This window comes from Hemiscyllium ocellatum, chromosome 12 (genome assembly GCF_020745735.1).
Source record: "Hemiscyllium ocellatum isolate sHemOce1 chromosome 12, sHemOce1.pat.X.cur, whole genome shotgun sequence".
Taxonomy (NCBI): domain Eukaryota; kingdom Metazoa; phylum Chordata; class Chondrichthyes; order Orectolobiformes; family Hemiscylliidae; genus Hemiscyllium; species Hemiscyllium ocellatum.
Genome location: NC_083412.1, coordinates 6,906,105 through 6,926,585, shown reverse-complemented (window position 1 = coordinate 6,926,585; position 20,481 = coordinate 6,906,105). Strand labels below are relative to the sequence as shown.

Genomic DNA, 20,481 nt, shown 5'->3' with positions numbered 1-20,481 from the left:
GGGGATGGAAACCAAATGAGGCTAGACGACAGTAAGGAAACAGATAATAAAGTCTATAAGGAACTAGATAATAAAGTCAGCGTGACTAAGGGGCACAGTAGGCAGGGAGCAGATGATGAACACTGAGGGACTGGTAGTCTGAGGTGCATTTGTTGTACTGTGAGAAGTGTAGTAGGTAAGGCAGATGAATGTAAGGCTTGGATTAGTACCTGGGAGTATAATGTTATTGCTATTAATGAGACTTGGTTGAGGGAAGGGCATGGTTAGCAACTAAACATCTCAGGGTATAGATGCTTCAGGTGGGATGCAGAGGGAGGTAAAAAGGGTGGAGGAGTTGCATTCCTGGTCAGAGGGAATATCACAGGCTGTGATTGGAGTTCTGTACATCCACTGGGTTCCCATTATCCACAGCATGTGTAATCTCCTCAAAGAACTCCAAAACAAATTGGTAAACACGATTTTCATTTCACGAATCCTTGTTGACTCTGCTTGAGTTTAATTAAGTGCGCTGCTGGAATGTCTTTAATAATAGTATCTGTCATGGCGGTATGGTGGCTCAGTGGTCGGCACTGCTGCCTCACGCTACCAGAGTCCCAGGTTTGATTCCTGCCTCAGGTGACTGTGTGGAGTTTGCACGTTCTCCCAGTGTCTGCGTGGGTTTCCTCCGGGTGCTCCAGTTTCCTCCTACAGTCCAAAGATGTACAGGTCAGGTGAATTGGCCATGCTAAATTACCGATACTGTCAGGTGCATTAGTCAGAGGGAAATGGGTCTGGGTGGGTTACTCTTCAGAGGGTCGGTGTGGACTGGTTGGACCGAAGGACCTGTGTCCACACTGTAGGGAATCTAATCTAATCATAGGGAAAATGGTAGAAGCTGAATTTTCTGCCATCTCATTTTCAGCCTCCTTTTAGTTACATTAGCTATCTTTCAATGGGGCTGGAGCCTTCTTCACGCAAGGGAAATCGAGAAAATTAAAAGCGATGCATCAACTACTTCTTTTAAGAGCCCAGAATGAGGTCTAACAGCAGCTGGGAGTTGTCAGCTCCAACAATATGCTCAATACCACTTTACTCATCTTTGTAATTTTCATGAGTACCTCCCTTCTACTTTCTGAGTTACAGTCATTTTTGGGGTGACACAGTGGCACATGGGTTAGGACTACTGCCTCACTGCGCCAGGGACCCAGTTTCCATCATCCCCCAGGCAATTGTCAATATGGAAGTTGCACGTTCTCCCAGTGTCTATGTGGTGTTTGACCGGGTGTTCCAGTTTCCTCCCGTAGCGCAAAGCTGCGCAGGTTAGGTGGATTGGCCATGGGGAATGCAGGATTACAGAAATGAGGTAGGTGTGGGTGGGATTTTTTTGGAGGGTCAGTGTGGGTTCGATGGGCTTAATGGCCAGCTTCCACTCTGTAGCAATTCTATAATTCTATGGATTTTACTTGTATCCTTTACCTTCCATTGGGGGTCCGTTAGCTCAGTCACTGGATTGTGATGCAGAGTGACACCAGCAGCATGGGTTTAGTTCCTGCACTGGCTGAAGTTACCAATGAAGGACCATCCTCCTCAACCTCTCTCTCCATGCCTGAGGTGCTCACTCTCTCTCTTTCTCTCTCCCCCCTCTCTCTCCCCCCCCGTCTCCTCCCTCTCTCTCACCCTTCTCTCTCTCCCCCCCTTCTCTCTCTCTCCCCCCTCCTCTCTCTGTCCCCCCCTCTCCCACCCCCTCACTCACTCTCTCCCTCTCTCCCTATCTCTCTCACTCTCTCTCCCGCTCTCTCACTCTCTCCCTCTTTCTCTCCCCTCTCCTCCCCCCTCCCCTTCCCTCTCTCCCTCTCCCCCTCTCACTCTCCCTCTCTCGCTCCCCCTCTCTCTCACTCTCTCCCTCTCTCCCTATCTCTCTCCCCCACTCTCCCCCTCTCTCCCCCTCTCTCACTCTCTCCCTTTCTCTCTCTCTCCCCTTCTCTCTCTCCCTCTCCCCCTCTCACTCTCTCTCCCTCTCCCCCCCCCCCCCCATTCTCTCTCTCCCCCTCTTCCACTCTCTCTCACTTTCCAACGACCACCCCTCTCTCTCTCTGTAGTGAGAAAGCAGTTCTGCAGTCAGGTTGGACTATGGCGACTTTAGACTATATTGTTCGCAATAGGTATATTTGTAGAGGCTCCCTCTCCTCTCACTGCATCCTCTCTTTTTGCCAGAACTCAGTCACATCACTCACTCCCAGTGACTTTACTGACTCAATATTAGTTTGACGCAATGATATGACCTGTTCCCATAATAGGTTGAATGTAAATTTGTTGCTGAAATTAATTTTGTCATGTTGATTGAATTGTGTTCTGAATTGTAAACACTGTTCCGTTCACATAACTCCATTTGTTCATTGAGAGCTGCACATGTTACTGAATCTTCCAAGGATTAACATTCACAGTTAAGATGCTCCTCTGCTCTGTTTTCCTTACCTTCCCCGGGAGCTTGCTGTCCCAGATGACGAATTCAAACCTCTGAAGAAATGCAAAAGCATAACTGTTCAGGAAACCTTCCATCATAGCACAGCATCAGCACCTGAGGTCAAATCATCCTGCTCTTTTCCAGCACTGACTACTATGCTCTGGGTGGCAGATGGATGGGCGATGGATAAGGATGGCAGATGGGTGGGCATTTGCAGAATGGTGAATCGGGTGGAGGAACTAGTTGTGAGGGTGTTGGGGGCTGTCAAATCAAGAGTTTGGCTATGTATCTGGCAGAGTTGGTAGAGGAGGGAAGGCGGGGGGGTCAGTTCAAGGAATGAGGTGGTTGTTTGTTTGGGGGTCTTCAAGTTAGTGGGGGGAGGTGCGATGGGAGAAGGGAGTGACCTATATTCAGAGTGTGTGGGAAGGTTATGCAAGGTGCGTAGAGCTGAGGTGGACAGTCTGGCATGGGTGACGGAATAGATTGGGAGTTCAGTTTAATAGCTAGCCATGAGTTAGAACAGGTTTAATCTGCTTATTTTTCCTAGGTTAGTGAGTCAGAACTGTAAAGTCTCCAGCTCAGAGGTGGCACTTGCTTGCAGATAAATTGATAGAGGTGGCAGTGCTGTGGTAGTAAAGTAGCACACCATCCTGTCCAATGAGTTGTCTTTGATGATATCCATTTTCTCTCCATTCAGATCTTGAGACCAGACTTCTAGGATTGAAAGGGAAACTCATCACATCTTGGGAGGAGAGGGTCGGTGTGGCGCATCTGAGGGAGTTGCGCTATAGCAATGGGGCCTTGGAAATCAAGCACCAAGGCCTATATTACATTTATTCCCAGATTTTATTCCGTTACCATGCAGATTATCCAATGAGCACAAGGGAATATCAGCTGGTTCAATACATCTACAGGAAAATGGCCAAATATCCAAAGCCAACTTTACTCCTGAGAGGTGCCAGCACCTGGTGCTCGGGGAACCACAACTTGTACTCAGTCTATCAAGGAGGTGTATTCGACCTGCACAGCGGGGACAAACTCTTTGTAACTGTCTCGAACCTAACTCTGGTAGATGCTGATGAGGCATCCAGTTACCTTGGAGCATTCAAACTGGATTAAATGAAGTATAGCATCCGCATCATTAATGTTTTAAATACTCTGTCTCCACATCTGAAAAGTGAACAACAACATAGTCATAGAGATGTACAGCACGGAAACAGACCCTTCGGTCCAACCCGTCCATGCCGACCAGATATTCCAACCCAATCTAGTCCCACCTGCCAGCACCCGGCCCATATCCCTCCAAACCCTTCCTATTCATATACCCATCCAAATGCCTCTTAAATGTTGTAATTGTACCAGCCAAGAAACAATTTTGTTTAAAATTGCCTGTTGTGACACATGTCCAGAGCAGATGGAGCTTGAACTCGGACCTTCTGACCTAAGTCAGGGACTTAAGGCTCAACAAGTAAATTCTTACACCATGAAGTTACTGCTCTGGATGTGGAGTGTAAATTAAGGATACCTATCGTGTTCAAATACCCGAATAAACTATGTCAGATCGCCCATCAGCAGCTGACAATGGCTGGTTGTTAATTTTGATGGATTCCAGACCTGCAAATAATGAATAGATCAATAGGTTTGAGGGTCAAAGCCAATGTGAAGTTATTCGGGAGCATTCAGAATGAGACACAGACCATTTGCAATGGACTCAATAAGCCCTCCTGTCCTTCTAGGCAGGAAACAAAATGTGTAAAATAAAACAGAAAGCGCTGGAAAAACACAGCAGTGCTGGCAGCATCTGTAGAGAGAAAGCAGAGTTAATGTTTTTTGATCCAGTTTGACTTTTCTTGAGCTGGAAAATGAGAAATTGTGTGACTACTCCACAGGGGAAAGTGAGGACTGCAGATGCTGGAGATCAGAGCTGAAAATGTGTTGCTGGAAAAGCGCACCAGGTCAGGCAGCATCAGGAAGAAGGGCTTATGCCCGAAACATCGAACCTCCTGTTCCTTGGATACTGCCTGACCTGCTGCGCTTTTCCTGACTACTCCACAATCTTGGATTGAAATGGGGAGGCACCTTTAACATGCCACCCCTGTATATGTCTTTTAAAATGATCAATGTGTCTGCAATCTGAAATAGACCCAATTCCAACCTCAATCTAGCCTACATTAGGTCATTTCTGATTCAGGGTTCAACCCTGTCTCATCTCTTGTGCATTGAATATTCGCAAGCCTGTTCTCCTCCCCCCACCCCTAATAGGTGGAGCGGGAGAAAATTCAAATCGCTGATACTGTGATTCTTTGAAAAAGAAATATCTTGTCCTAAGAATACTGAAAGTTGACGATGACAATGTTGGAGTCATGATATTGAGTAATCTGAGCCTAACTGAAGCTGTCAGACAATCAAGGAAGCCTGCATTTGGGCTGGTGATCAACATCTCCCTCATTAACTTTTAGGATTGTGTTTATTGCTGATTTAAGGGACTTGTGGATAAGAGAGACGCAAACAGAAAATGTCTTGTGTAAAGGATTAAACAGCCATCATATATTCCTTTGCCGAAATTACCTGGTTGTGTGTCATTATTAGATTAGATTCCCTACAGTGTGGAAACAGGTCCTTCGGCCCAACCAGTCCACACTGACCCTTTGAAGAGTAACCCACCCAGACACATTTTCCTCTGCCTAATGCACTTAATGCCACGGGCAATTTAGCATGGCCAATTCACCTGAGCTGTGCATCTTTGGACTGTGGGAGGAAACCCACGTAGACACAGGGAGAATGTGCAAACTCCACACAGTCACCCACCCGAGGCTGCAATTGAACCTGGGTCCCTGGTGCTGTGAGGCAGCAGTGCTAACCACTGAGCCACCGTGTCGCGTGATCAAGCCAACCAGGAGTTATACTGTCAACTGCACAGCTATCTGTTCATAAGACCATTCTCACAGTGTTCCAGGGCGGTTTGCTTCATTGCTGTCCTTTAATCTGATGCAACTGGCAAAGTTGAACCAAAATGGATGAATTCCTGCAAATTTAGCATCACAACTCCAAACTGATGTCAGAATGAGGCCATAGGAGTTTCAACATTACCCTTTAAGATAGCTGATGCCTTTTAGGATTCGGAATGGGCAGTGATAGTGTTGCTTGACCCTAGAGGCATCATAGTTGACTGAGTACGCAAAGTAATTCCTGAGCAGTATCATAGAGTCATAGAAATGTACAGCACGGAAACAGACCCTTCGGCCCAACCTGTCCATGCCGACTAGATATCATAACCCAACCTAGTCCCACTTGCCAGCACCCGACCCATATCCCTCCAAACCCTTCCTATTCATATACCCATCAAAATGTCTCTTAAATGTTGCAATTGTACCAGCCTCCACCACATCCTCTGGCAGCTCATTCCATACACGTACCACCCTCTGTGTGTGAGGAGACGATGAGGAGCAGTTCAGGAGATGGTCCAAACGAAGTTGCCTCTGACACATGCTCAATCCAGAAGGAGCACTGGTGTACCAAACACGCCATGCCCCAAAAATGAACGATTAGTTCCCATTGACAAAAGCTGTATCAGAATGCTTGAGTCACCATTTCAAAGAATTCAACACCACTCAAGTATCTTCAATGATACTCATCCTGACCCCATCTTTCTGATACTCATTACCAATAAGCAAAACTGATTGACCAGAACTGTCTTTAGATGCAATTAGCAGAATTTCTCTCGAAGATTTCTCTTCATAGAAAGTGGTGACACAAGACGTTCAGAATCTATTTGTGAGGAGTTCTCTGTCCTTCTCAGTGGTAAATGAACCTGTATTATTGTTGTCATTACTCTGTAAACCTGTTTGAGACGATCTGGGTATGACCTGACCCGATCTGTTGTATATTTAAACTTCTTTTCACAAAATTCCCTTCAGTGTTTTGAATTGCAGGAGAACCGAAAGGCCTGTCATAAACTATAATAAACTGTCCTTTTGAATCTGTTTTAAGTAAAGATTTTGCGCATGTTGTTTTATATCAGCACAGTTCATTGTATTTCAAATTAGAGAAGAGGGCATAGATTGCTCGGAAAAATAAATACAACAGCAAGCAGAATGTTATGAAGACCATAGTAACCAATGTTTATGATGAAGATAGTCAGAAGAACAGATGACACCAGGTTATAGTCACATGACAAAAGAACAGCGCTCCAAAAGCTTGTGATTTCATATAAACCTGTTGGGAGCATAACTTGGTGTCATGTGACCTCCGGCTTTGTCTACCCCAGTCCAACAGCGGCACCTCCACATCATTATGAAGGTGGTGTGTGTTCAGAAACTCACCTTGGATTGTGAATGGTCTGGTGAGTCAGAGACAGAAGATGAAATATTCAAATCCGTTCTGTGTTTTTTGAATAATTATATTTCAAGTTTCTAGGAATAAAGTCCCTGTCTTGTTTAATTTTGCAGGCAGCTGGCTAGAAGAAGCAACAGCTCATATGAGTTTCCTTACACATTATGTGCTTGTCTAGGTGCTGAGAGGAAAAAGGTCCATTACAAAAACACAAACACTTTAGTTCTAATGAATCTGTTGACAGGAGATGCAGTTCTCCAATATTTAATGGGGTTAAATTTCTGCTGAATTTTCGAATAAGCAGACTGACAAATCAGAGGTAGAGGTGGAAGTTGGGGATGTGGTCCACCCTCCATTTACCCCCGATTAATGCACCTAACACTCTGGGCAATTTAGCAGGACCAATTCATCTGGCCTGCACATCTTTGAACTGTGGTAGGAAACCCACGCAGACATGGGGAGAATGTGCAAACTCCACACAAGCAGTTGCCTGAGGCTGGAATCAAACCTGGGTCCCTGACGCTGTGAGGCAGCAGTGCTAACCACTGAGTCACCATGTTGCCCCCTTCTATAGTTGGTATCATAACACAGTTTGTGGGGGTTTGCTGCATGTTCTCCATCATATTTGATTTTGGGATACCAGCCACTGGCAGCTTGTGGATGGGGTCATTTTAATAGAATCTAAATGAGAGGAGACTTTTGTCTTAATTTTGATGTGGTTTATTGCACACCAGCAATGAGGTACAAATTATATTGGCATGGTAGGCATTGTGTGAGGAGTCCGGTGGGCATGACTCATGCACCTTGAGAGTTTCTGCCTTATCCCCACTCACATCATCACATTGGGCAAGCTTTAAGCAGTCTTCAGCATTAACCCTTTCAGAACCATTGCCTTATACAATATTCCCTACATTATATCAATGAGTACACTTCGAAAGTATTCCACTGTGAAGCACAGTGGAAAATCTAAGGATGGTAACATCTGTACAAATAAGTCACTTCTTTTTCTTGATGTTGTTCACCTTTTCACACAACTTTGTCAACATGCACCTCCGAGGAACTCCGACTGTGAAAGCTAACTGTATGACAAAGCTCTTTGTCAAGCTCTAAGGAATTGATTGATTCCCCTGAAGATTATAAAGGCAGAGGGAGTACGCTTAAGAGGGAAATTAGGAGGGCAAAAAGGAGACATGAGATAGCTTTGGGAAATAGGGTTAAAGGGAATCCAAAGAGATTCTACAAAGGGCAAAAGAGTAACGAGGGAAAGAATAGGGCCCCTTAAATATCTATAAGGCCATCTACATGCAGAACCACAAGAGATGGATGAGATGCAAAAATAAATATTTTGTATCAGTATTTACCGTGAGAAAGATATGGAAGCTAGGGAACATGGGGGAGTAAATATTATAGAAGCCATGATGGAGGTTTTAAAAATGAATAAAGGTGGATAAATCCCTGGGACCTGATCCCAGAACTCTGTGGGTAGCTAATGAAGAGATTGCTGAGCTCTTTGCTGAGATATCCATATCATCGACAGTCATGGCTGAGGTGCTGGAAGACCGCAACATGGCTAATGTGGTGCCATTATTTAGGATCATAGGATCCCTCCAGCATGGAAACAGGCCATTCTGCCCATTGAGTCCACCCAAGAACATCCAAACCCCCCTACTTCTGTTACCCTGCATTTCCACGGCTAATTTACCTAACCAACACATCCCTGGACAGTATAAACAATTTAGCGTGGCCAATCCACCTAACCAGCACATCTTTAGACTGTGGGAGGAAACCGATGCATCCAGAGGCAGTCCACATTGACAATCAGCCAAGGGTGGAACCAAAGCTGGGTCCCTGGTGCTGTGAGGCAGCAGTGCGAACCACTGAGCCACTGGGGCTCCCCATTTAAGAAAGATGGTAAGGAACTGTAGACCAGTGAGCCTGATATCAGTGATGTGTAAGTTGTTGGTAGGGATTTTGAGGGAATCATATATTTAGAAAGGCAAAGACTGATTAGGCATTGTCAGTAAGACTTTGTGTGTGGGAAATTGTGTCTGACTAACTTGACAGAGTGTGTTGAAGTGGTGACAAAGATGATTGATCAGGCAGAACAGTAGTCATTGTCTACATTGATGTCAGGGGGTAAAAACAATGACTGCAGATGCTGGAAACCAGAATCTAGATTAGAGTGGTGCTGGAAAAACACAGCAGTTCAGGCAGCATCCGAGGAGCAGGAAAATCGACATTTCGGGCAAAAGCCCTTCATCAGGATTAGAGGCAGAGAGCCTGAAGGGTGGAGAGATAAGTGAGAGGAGGGTAGGGGTGGGGAGAAAGTAGCATAGAGTACAATAGATGAGTGGGGGAGGGGATTGAAGGTAATAGGTTAGGGGGGAGGGTGGAGTGGATCGGTGGAAAAGAAGATAGGCCGGTAGGACAAGTCATGGGGACAGCCAGGTGATCAACAAGGTTTTGTATGGTAGACTGGTTAGTAAGGTTAGATCACATGGAATCCAGGGGAGCGAACTAATTGGATACAAAATTGGCTTGAAGGTAGGAGACAGAGGGTGGTGGTAGATGGTCATTGCAAGGATTGGTCCTGGGTCCACTGCTTTCCATCATTTATATGAATGATTTGGGTGTGAATATAAAGGGTATGGTTACTAAGTGTGCAGATGACAGCAAAATTGGTGGTGGAGTGGAAGTGAAGAAGATCATCACAGAGTACAACGGGGCCTCGATCAGATAGGCCAATGGGCTGAGGAATGGCAGGTGGAGTTTAGATAAATGTGAGGTGTTGCATTTTGGTAAGGCAACCCAGGGCAGGACTTACACTGTTAAGTGGTAGGACGCTAGGGAGTGTTGCTGAACAAAGAGGGGTGTAGATGCACAGTTCCTTGAAAGTAGAGTCACAGGTGAAAAGATGGTGAAGAAGGTGTTTGGTATGATTGCCTTCACTGGTGATAGCATTGGGTTTCGGAGTTGGGATATCATACTGCAGCTGCACAGGTCATTGGTTAGGTGACTTTTTGAACACTGTGTTCAATTCTGGTCTCCTGCTTTTGGAAGGATGTTAGAACATAGAATATAGAACAATACAGCACAGAACAGGCCCTTCGGTCCACGATGTTGTGCCGAACATTTGTCCAAGATTAAGCACCTATCCATGTACCTATCCAATTGCCGCTTAAAGGTCACCAATGATTCTGACTCTGCCACTCCCACAGGCAGCACATTCCATGCCCCCGCCACTCTCTGGGTAAAGAACCTACCCCTGACATCCCCCCATACCTTCCACCCTTCACCTTAAATTTATGTCCCCTTGTAACACTCTGTTGTACCCGGAGAAAAAGTCTCTGACTGTCTACTCTATCTACTCCCCTGATCATCTTATAAACCTCTATCAAGTCACCCCTCATCCTTCGCCGTTCCAATGAGAAAAGGCCTAGCACTCTCAACCTATCCTCGTACGACCTATTCTCCATTCCAGGCAACATCCGGGTAAATCTCCTCTGTTGTTAAACTTGAAAAGGTTTCAAAAAGATTTACCCGGATGTTGCCAAGTTTGGAGTGTTTGAGCTATCGGGAGACAGTAAATAGGCTAGGCTTTATTCCCTGGAGTGTGGAGGCGGTGAGGTGAGACATCGCAGCAAGGTGGATCGGAGCAGTTTGGGGGAGCAATGACACAGCCCGGTCCGAATGGGGGAATGGCTCAGTGACGGAGCCATTTGTTGTTACCACGACCTCCATGTTGTAGTGGAGCAGGTGAAGGACGGTGACAAACTTCATGGTGCTGCCAAAGCAGAGAAGGATGCTCCATAATGCTTCCTTCATCAGGAATGAGGCTTGTGGGTTGGGGGTGCTGAGAGATAAATGGGAGATGGCTGGGGCTTTGGGGGGGGGGGGGGGGGGAGAAAGTAGCTGGGAACGTGCCAGGTAAATGAAGGTGGGGGAGAAGATGATAGATTGGAGAGGAGGGTGGAGTGGAGAGGTGAGAAGGAAGATGGAAAGATACGACAGGTCAAGAGGGTGATGGTACCCAGCTGGAAGGTTGGAACTGGAATAAGGTGGGGGAGGGGAAATGAGGAAACTGGTGAAATCCACATTGATCCCATGGGGATGGAAGGTCCCGAGGCGGAAGATGAGGCATTCTTCCTCCAGGTGTTAGGTGGTAAGGGTTTGGCAATGGAAGAGGCCAAGGACCTGCATGTCTGTGGTGGAGTGGGATGGGGAGTTAAAGTGTGCAACTATGAGGCGGTGGGGTTGATTGGTGCGGGTGTCCCAGAGATGTTCTCTGAAATAATCTGCAGCTTGGTGTTCTGTCTCCCTGATGTCGAGGAGACCACATAAGGGCAAATAAGGCAATGACAGCTTTCAAAATTGCAGAGTGTCCCAGCGTAGTCTTTTTGAAGTTGACAATATCACTATTGTAGCAGACACATGGAGAAGATAATTTCAACATAGCGGGATGTCAAAGATGAATAAGTAGTAAGATAATCATTTTTTATGAAGTGATGTCGATAGAGGAATTGGTCAGTGCTCAGGGCAGAATAAACATGCTTTTTCTGAAGTATTGTCATAGGATTAGATTCACATGAGAGGACTGACAGAGTTTCAGACAGTGCCTCCCAGTCCTGTATGGCAATGTATAATGCCCAGTGTCTACCAGTGGATCTCAGAATGCGATCTCAGTGCTGAGGCTGACAGCTCTGGTATCAAACAGATTGTGGCTTAATGGTTGGCTCAGTGGCTGCAGTGGTTACTCAAGGACCTCCAACACGGGGAGTCCGAACCCACAGCAATGTTCATTAGCTCAACACAACCTTCACTCTGGAACCTGAAAAATTCTCAGTTGAGAAGTCCCCAAGCTCCAGGCTGACCCTTCAGTGCTGGGTTAGAGGTGCCAACTTTCAGCCAATGCTGCATCTAAGCAGCACAGAGAGTTCATTCTCCCAGTGGCCTAACCAACATTTTTCCCTAAATTATACCCCCTCCAAAGACAGGTTCATCAAGCCTGCGGTCTTGTTTGGAGAATGTGTCTTGCGCAAATGACAGCACAGATTCAACCTGCTCAATAACTGTCCTATCAATCTAACGTCGATCATCAGTAAAGTGATGGAAGGGGTCATCACAGGGCTATCAGGCAACACTTGCTCAGTAATAACCTGCTCAGTGACGCCCAGTTTGGGTTCCACCAGGGTCACTCAACTCCTGACCCCCTTGGTTCAAACATGGACAAAAGAGCTGAATTCCAGAGGAGAGGTGAGAGTGACAGCCCTTGACATTGAGGCTGCATTTGACCGATTATGACATTAAGGAGCCTTAGCAAAACTGGAATCAATGGATAACGGGGGCAAATTCTCCAGTGATTGACATCAGACCTGGATCATGGGAAGACAGTCATGTTGTTAGAGGTCAGTCATCTCAGCTCCAGGATATCTCTGCAAGAGTCCCTCAGGGTAGTGTCCCAAGCCCCAGTCATCTTCACCTGCGTCATCAATGACCTTTTCTCCAACATAAGGTCAGAAGTTGGGATTTTCGGTGATAATAGCATACAGTTCAGCACCGTTTGCGACTCCTCAGATACTGAAGCAACCCGTGCCCAAACGCAACAAGATCTGGACAATATCCTAACTTGGGCTGACAAGTGGCAAGTAACATCCACACCACACAAATGCCAAGCAATGACCATCACCAATATGATGGCAATCAAACCACTGCTCCTTGATATTCAATGGTTTACCATCACTGAGCAACATCTTCAGGATTGTCATTGACCGGAAAGCCAACTGAACTCACCACATAAACAAGAGCAGGTCAGAGGGTAGGAAGACTCATAGCAAGTAACTCACCTCCTGACTCACCAAAGCCTGTTCACCATCTGCAAGGTACAAGCCAGGAGTGTGGTGGGATACTCCCCACTTGCCTGGATGGGTGCAGCTACAATGACGCTCAAGAAGCTCAAGAAGCCCAGTTTTTTAGGCACCACATCCATAAGCATCCACTCCCTCCACCATTGACACTCAGTAGCAGCAGTGTGTACTGTCTACAAGATGCAATGCAGAAATTCATGCAGGATCCTCAGACAGCACCTTCCAAACCCACAACCACTTCCAGCTAAAAGGATAAGGGCACCAGATAAACGGGAATGAGCCCACCTTCAAGTTCCCCTCCGACCCACTCACCATTCTGACTCGGAAACAATTCTTTCACTGTTGCTGGATCTAAATCCTGGAATACCCTCCCTAATGGCATTGTGGGTCAACCCACAGCAGACAGACTGCAGTAATTCAAGAAGGCAGCTCACCATCACCTTCTCAAGGGTAACTAGGGAGGGGTAATAAATGCTGGCTAGGCAGCAACACCCACAGCACACAAATGAATATTAAATAAAATTGGCTGCAGCTTCTGCAAATATTAAAACAGTGACAAGACTTTCAGAAAACATTCTGTTTTGGGCACATACATTTTGTGAAGACTAGACAATAGACCATAGACAATAGGTGCAGGAGTAGGCCATTCTGCCCTTCGAGCCTGCACCACCATTCAATATGATCATGGCTGATCATCCTTAATCAGTATCCTGTTCCTGCCTTATCTCCATATTCCTTGATTCCACTATCTTTGAGAACTCTATCCAACTCTTTCTTAAATGAATCCAGAGACTGGGCCTCCACTGCCCTCTGGGGCAAAGCGTACATCGTAAACACCGTTGTTCCAGTTTGTTTTCCATCAATCTGTAAATGCAGAATAAAACAATGCATAACAAAAAGAAATTCCAGCGAATAAATCACTGGCTATTAAAAGGTAAATTAATGGTCAGGGTGTGATGCTTGTTTTTTGCGTAAGGTATCTGAACATAGGGAACTGATAAACCAGGGAAATACTGCCATCTAGAGGAGCTGAAGAGAAACTGCAGTTTGAGATCTGAGGGCAGAAGATAAAACGGTTTTGAGCGAGTTAATGTCTGTTCCACTGAGTTTTGGATGCAGCTCCCAGGGCAATAAATACTCTTTCTGGTTAAAACAGTGGTTTATTTGCACACCTGCCTGTTTCACACCTTGGATTCTTTGGAGCTAGAAGATTGGGAATTTCAAGTTTCTTTTCCACCTCTAAACTAGCGCAGCAGCTACTGGGTAGATAAGTGTACCTCTGTTGGGGAAATAAAAACCCTACAACTGAGATGAGGTGAAATAATTTTACTCAGAAGATGGAATTGTCTACCATCGAGGACTGTGAAAGCTCAATCTTTGAGTATTTTTAAAGTAGAGGTTGATAATCCTTTTGATTAACATCAGTCTAAAAACTGGCATTCATCCGTGATCATGTTGAATAGTGAAGCAGGTTTGATGGGTGGAATATTGTTCCTGTGACAGCGCAGAAACACACCCAACTAGTCCATGCCGATCACAATCCCAAACTAAACTAAATCCCACCTGCCTGCTCCTGGCCCATATCCCTCCAAACCTTTCCTATTCATGAACTTGTCCAAGTGTCTTTGAAATATTATAATTGTACCCACTTCCCACATATGAATTACCCTCGATGTAAAATGTTTGCCCCTCATGTCTTTTTAAAATCTCTCTCCTCTCACCTTATAAATATGTCCCCAGTCTTGAAATTTCCCCATCCTCGGGAAAAGACACTGACCATTAATCTATACCCCTCATAATGTTATAAATCTCTGTAAGGTCACCTCTCAACTTCCAAAGCTCCAGTGAAAAAGGTCCCAGCCTATCCAGCCTTTCTTGATAACTCAAACCTTCCATACCTGATAACACCCTGGTGAATCTCTTATGAACCCTCTCCAGCTTAATAATATCCTTTCAGTGGCCTGGCACATTCAGCCTCAGACATTCGGGTGACCATCTTCCAAGGCAGACTTTGGGACAGGCAACAACACAAAGTGGCCGAGCAGAGGTTGATGGCCAAGTTCGGTACCCATGGAGATGGCCTCAACCGGGACATTGGGTTCATGTCACACTGCAGATGTCCCCACTACACTATACACCCTCACACTCACACACTCTCTCTCACACACACTCACATACTCACACTATCATGCAGACCCTCTGTCATATACGAGTTCACACACACACACACACGCTTATACCATCACACTCACACACACACTTTACCAAGTTTACACATACCCATACACACATCCTTTCACATGCGTTCACACTCACTCTGTCTCTCCTGCATGCACATACATATTAGTTTATGAGGTGAATTTATATCAGCAGAAATATATTTGTAGATACATTCTATTTTGCTCAAAACATGCACAACCTTCAGTCATTCTATAAATCCACTTTAGAAATAAAAACAGTCTGACTCAAGATTGGGACACAGGCAGACTTTAACCTCACACCTTTAATACATTGTCTGAGCTGAGATGGCACCTCTTGTTAGAAAACCTGAAGTTATCTTGAAAATGTGACTTAAAAGAAGTTCTGGGATTTACATATTAAAGAACCGAAACAGGCAAACCCATTCTAAAAGATGGAAGACTTAGCCTAGGTTTATCATTTCAGCTGCGTGACACTGTAATCTTTTGCTATAAAGTCTGTGTCTTATGGTCCTGCTCCACAACCACCTGATGAAGAAGCAGTGCTTTGAAAACTAGTGCCTCCAAATAAAGCTGTTGGACTGAAATCAGAGGCTGGCTGAAAATGTGTTGCTGGTCAAAGCACAGCAGGCCAGGCAGCATCTCAGGAATAGGGAATTCGGCGTTTCGAGCATAAGCCCTTCATCAGGAATGAGAGAGAGTGGCCAAGCAGGCTAAGATAAAAAGTAGGGAGGAGGGACTTGGGGGAGGGGCGATGGAGGTGGGATAGGTGGAAGGAGGTCAAGGTGAGGGTGATAGGCCGGAGTGGGATGGGGGCGGAGAGGTCAGGAAGGAGATTGCAGGTTAGGAGGGCGGTGCTGAGTTGAGGGAACCGACTGAGACAAGGTGGGGGGAGGGGAAATGAGGAAACTGGAGAAATCTGAATTCATACCTTGTGGTTGGAGGGTTCCCAGGCGGAAGATGAGGCGCTCCTCCTCCAGCCGTTGTGTTGTTATGTTCTGCCGGTGGAGGAGTCCAAGGACCTGCATGTCCTCAGTGGAGTGGGAGGGAGAGTTAAAGTGTTGAGCCACGGGGTGGTTGGGTTGGTTGGTCCGGGCAGCCCAGAGGTGTTCTCTGAAGCGTTCCGCAAGTAAGCGGCCTGTCTCCCCAATATAGAGGAGGCCACATCGGGTGCAGCGGATGCAATAGATGATGTGTGTGGAGGTACAGGTGAACTTGTGGCGGATATGGAAGGATCCCTTGGGGCCTTGGAGGGAAGTGAGTGTGGAGGTGTGGGCGCAAGTTTTTACTCGAAGATTTTAACCTACTGCGAATCCTCTTGCAAGGATGCCTTCCTTGAAGAAGCTCTCTTCCTCCCTCTACAAGGACTTCTCAGTCGGTTCCCTCAACTCAGCACCGCCCTCCTAACCTGCAATCTCCTTCCTGACCTCTCCGCCCCCACCCCACTCCAGCCTATCACCCTCACCTTGACCTCCTTCCACCTATCCCACCTCCATCGCCCCTCCCCCAAGTCCCTCCTCCCTACCTTTTATCTTAGTCTGCTTGGCTACTCTCTCTCATTCCTGATGAAGGGCTTATGCTCGAAACGTCGAATTCCCTATTCCTGAGATGCTGCCTGACCTGCTGTGCTTTGACCAGCAACACATTTTCAGCTGTGATCTCCAGCATCTGCAGACCTCATTTTTTACTGAAATCAGAGGCTGCCCTTGACTTACTGTGTTGGGCCCCCCTGACTGAAGGCTGTCTCTCTTGGCCTGACTTTAGACATGTCAGGTGGTACAGTGGCTCAGCAGTTAGCGCTGCTGCCTCATAGTATCAGGGACCTGGGTTTGATTCCAGCCTTGGGCAACTGTCTGTGTCTCCGTGGGTTTCCTCCCACAGTCCATGGATGTGCAGGTCAGGTGAATTGGCCATGCTAAATTACCCATAGTATTAGGTGCATTAGTCAGGGGAATGGGTCTGAGTGGTTTACTCTTCAGAGGGGCGTGTTGGGCTGAAGGGCCTGCCTCCATACTGGAGAGAATCTAATGCAGTGTTTTACCTGCAAATGCTACTGGCACACAGTGCAGATGCAGCATTGAAAGTGCCATAATGCAATATGTCTGTCCCCTTGACTGATCAGTGCTGATAATCACAACAAGCTGCCTGTCTGCACCAAACAGCGAGGCAAGACTGAAGTACTGGCAGCCTTTGATCTCTGGCAGAGGGTCAAGGTACAAAAAGGTAAGGCAAAGATACTGTGAGCATCTGGGCAGAACAAAGTGAGGGAGCACTAAGAGAGCAAGCGAGGAGCTCAGAGACGCAGCCAACTTGGGAGCTGGCTGTCTGCCCCTGTCTTGGTGTCCTGGCAACAGTACAGCACTCCACTGTCAGAGAAGAGCACTCCAATGCATGCTGTATGTTGGTCAGAGATGTGAAAAGAGAGGGCAGTGTAGTTGATGCTTGTCCAATGCCAATGTCTCTGGATGCGGTGGAGGTGTGGTGCAGGCAGTAACTGGCCATGCAGTGTGCCCCACAACATTGGTGTCTGCAGGCTATGACAGAGGTGAGCTAGAGACACGAGGTTGGGAATTCATACTGTAAAGTCATACAGTACAGGCTCTTTGGCCCATCAAGTCTATACTGCAAAAAATATACTATGACCTACACTTGGCCTCTTTAGTTTTAGCTCCTCTTCAGCAGATGGAAAAATGGGGAAGTATATATGAATGAGGCAAAATTAGGTAATATTGGTAATGGTTTCAATGCTGTCTTGCGAAATTTCCATGTCACTGTTCAACCCTTGGTTGGACACGTAGACATTTTCCTCTTGACATTCAAAATCTAATTTCTGCTGATGTCACCAGATTCTCCAATGCCCACATAGTTCAGGGGTTGGAAAGTTCCACCATGTGACTCTGCCCGCTTGTTTATGCTACCAGGGAACTGATCGATCTGGCCTGTGTTCCTACAGATTATAGGCAATCTGTGTGGCTCCCTGTGACATAGTCTTAGCAGATAAGGTTAAGGATATTCCAAAGAGATTCTACAAGTATGTTAAGAACAAAAGAGCAACCAGAGAGAGGGTAGGGCCCCTTAAAGATCAACAAGGCCATCTTTGTGTTGAACCTCAGGAGATGGGAGAGATATTAAATGAATATTTCACATCAATTTTTACTGTGGAGAAAGAAATGGAGGACTAGAGAACTCAAGGAAATAAATATTGATATTTTAAAAACAGCTCATATTACAGAAGAGGAAGTGCTGGAGGCCTTCGAAAACCTCTTGGACCTGATCTAGTGTATCCTAGGACATTATGGGAAGTTAGGGAATTAATTGCAGGGCTCCTAGCAGAAATATTTGTATAAGCTATAACCACAGGTAAAGTTTGGAGGATTGAAGTAGTAATCCTAGCCTCTGACCTGCACTTGTAGCCATTGTTTATGCGGTGTCTCCAGTTGAGTTTGTGATCAATGGTAACTCCCAGGTTGTTGATAGTCAAGAGGTGGTGGTTAGATTGTCACTTATTGGTGATGGTCATAGCCTGGCTTTTGTGTGGCATGAATGTTATTTGTCAGTTGTCAGCCCAAGCCTGGATATTGTCAGGATCTTGTTGCATTTGAACATGGACTGCTTCAGAATCTGAGGAGTTGTAAATGGTGCTGCACATTGTGCAAAAATCCCCACCTTTGGCCTGGTGATGGAGGGAAGGTCACTGATGAAGCAACTGAAGGGTGGAGCCCTGGGTAATATTGTAGACCAAAGACCTCAGGGTTCAGATACATAATTCTTTGAAATTTGCTTAGACGGGAAGGCATTTAGCACACTTTGCCTTCATTACTCAGACTTTTGAGTACTGGATTTGGGACATCGTGTTGGGGTTGTACAGAGCATTGGTAAGGTCTCTTCTGGAGAACTTATAGACTCAAACAGTGTCCCCCGCTACAGAGGTTAAGCTATCTTTTCTCAACCTTCCTTTTTAAACATTGGCATCACATTTGCTGTTTTCCAATCTGTGGGAACTGCCACAGAGTCCAGGGAATTTTGGAAAATTCCCACAAGTGCACTTGCTCTTTCTACTGCCATCTCCTTTAGTATCCCGAGATGCATTCCATCAGGGCCAGGAGACTCGTCTAACCTTAGCTCCATTAACTTGCCCAACATTCCCTCTTTTATGATAATTATTATTTCCAGGGTCTCACCTACCTTCGCCTCTTTGTCAATTACTGGCATGTTAGTAATGTCCTCCACTGAACACCAACACAAAATACTTGCTCAATGCCTCGGCCATTTCCTCATATCCCATTACTAAATGCCCCTTCTCATCTTCTAAAGGACTAATGTTCTCTTCAGCCTCACTTTTTTGTTTTATATATTTATAGAAGCCTTTGTTGTTTTTATATTCTGTGCTAGTTTTTTCTCATGTTCTACCTTACTTTTCTTCATAGTTCTTTTTGTGTCTTTCTGTTGACCTTTAAAATGTTCTCAATCTTCTAGTTGCCTGCTCATCCCCATAGCCACCCATGGCAGATTACCCCTTTTCTTACGGTCTTTCTTTTTCAATGGAATGTACTTTTGCTAAGCTCTGTGAAAAATTGCTTTGAAAGTGCTCCACTGTTCGTCAGTGTACCACCATAAAGTCTTTGCTTCCAACCTACTTTGGCCATGTCCACCCTCATTCTATTGTAGTCCCCCTTGTTTAAGCACAGGACCCTCGCATTGGATTTTACCTTCACACTCTCCATCTGTATTCTAAATGCAACCATACTGTGATCATCCCTTCCAAGAGGATCCCTAACTATGAGATCATTAAGTATTCCTGTTTCATTACACAGGACCAGATCTAGGATAGCTCGCTCCCTCATCCATTCCATTACAGATTGTTCAAGGAAACTACCACAGATACATTCAATCAACTCCTTCTGCAGGCTACCCTGACAGACGTGGTTTGATCAATTGACATGTAGATTAAAATCCCCCATAATTGCTGTACAATTTTACAGGTATTAGTTATTTCTTTGTTTATTGCTTGCCTCATTATAATATCATTATTTGGTTGCCTATAGACTATACCTATCAGTGATTTTAGGTAACACAAAAGAGGTATGTAATACTCCTGCCAGTGAAAGGAGCCACAATTGTGGCCATTAAATTCAGCACCATACCTCCAGGAGATGTTATGTCTCGAGTTGGGTGTGGGGCCTCAATTTGTTACAATTAGATTAGATTACAGTGTGGAAACAGGCCCTTCAGCCCATCAAGTCCACACGGACCCACCGAAGCGCACCTACCCAGTCCCATTCTCCTATGTTTACCCCTGCACCTAACATTTTGGGCAATTTAGCATGGCCAACTCACCTGACCTGCACACTTTTGGACTGTGGGAGGAAACCGGAGCACCCAGAGGAAACCCACGCAGACACGGGGAGAATACGCAAACTCCACAGAGAGAGTCGCCTGAGGCGGGAATTGAACCCAGGTCTCGGGCACTGTGCCACCGGACTGCCCAATTGTAGACGGAATACCCAAAATGGGGATTAGGTGCTGTGTGAGGAGATAAAAGGAGTTCCTCTTCTTGTCACAAATGGTCCATTTAAAAAAGGATCTCTTTTCCCACCTAAATGAGTGCGTACTTCTATGAAAATAATACGTCAGGAAAGCCTGG

General features: G+C 45.8%; 1 protein-coding gene across 1 annotated transcript in view; it reads left to right on the top strand.

The window, feature by feature from the left end:
• tnfsf11 (TNF superfamily member 11) overlaps positions 1-6,437 on the top strand; it is a 107,123-nt gene extending 100,686 nt beyond the window's left edge. Inside the window, exon 5 of the mRNA XM_060833244.1 lies at positions 3,141-6,437. Within this exon, the coding sequence (XP_060689227.1) occupies positions 3,141-3,562 (422 nt within the window). The 3' untranslated portion in view covers positions 3,563-6,437. The remainder of the gene's footprint in view (positions 1-3,140) is intronic.
• Positions 6,438-20,481: the final 14,044 nt, after the last annotated feature.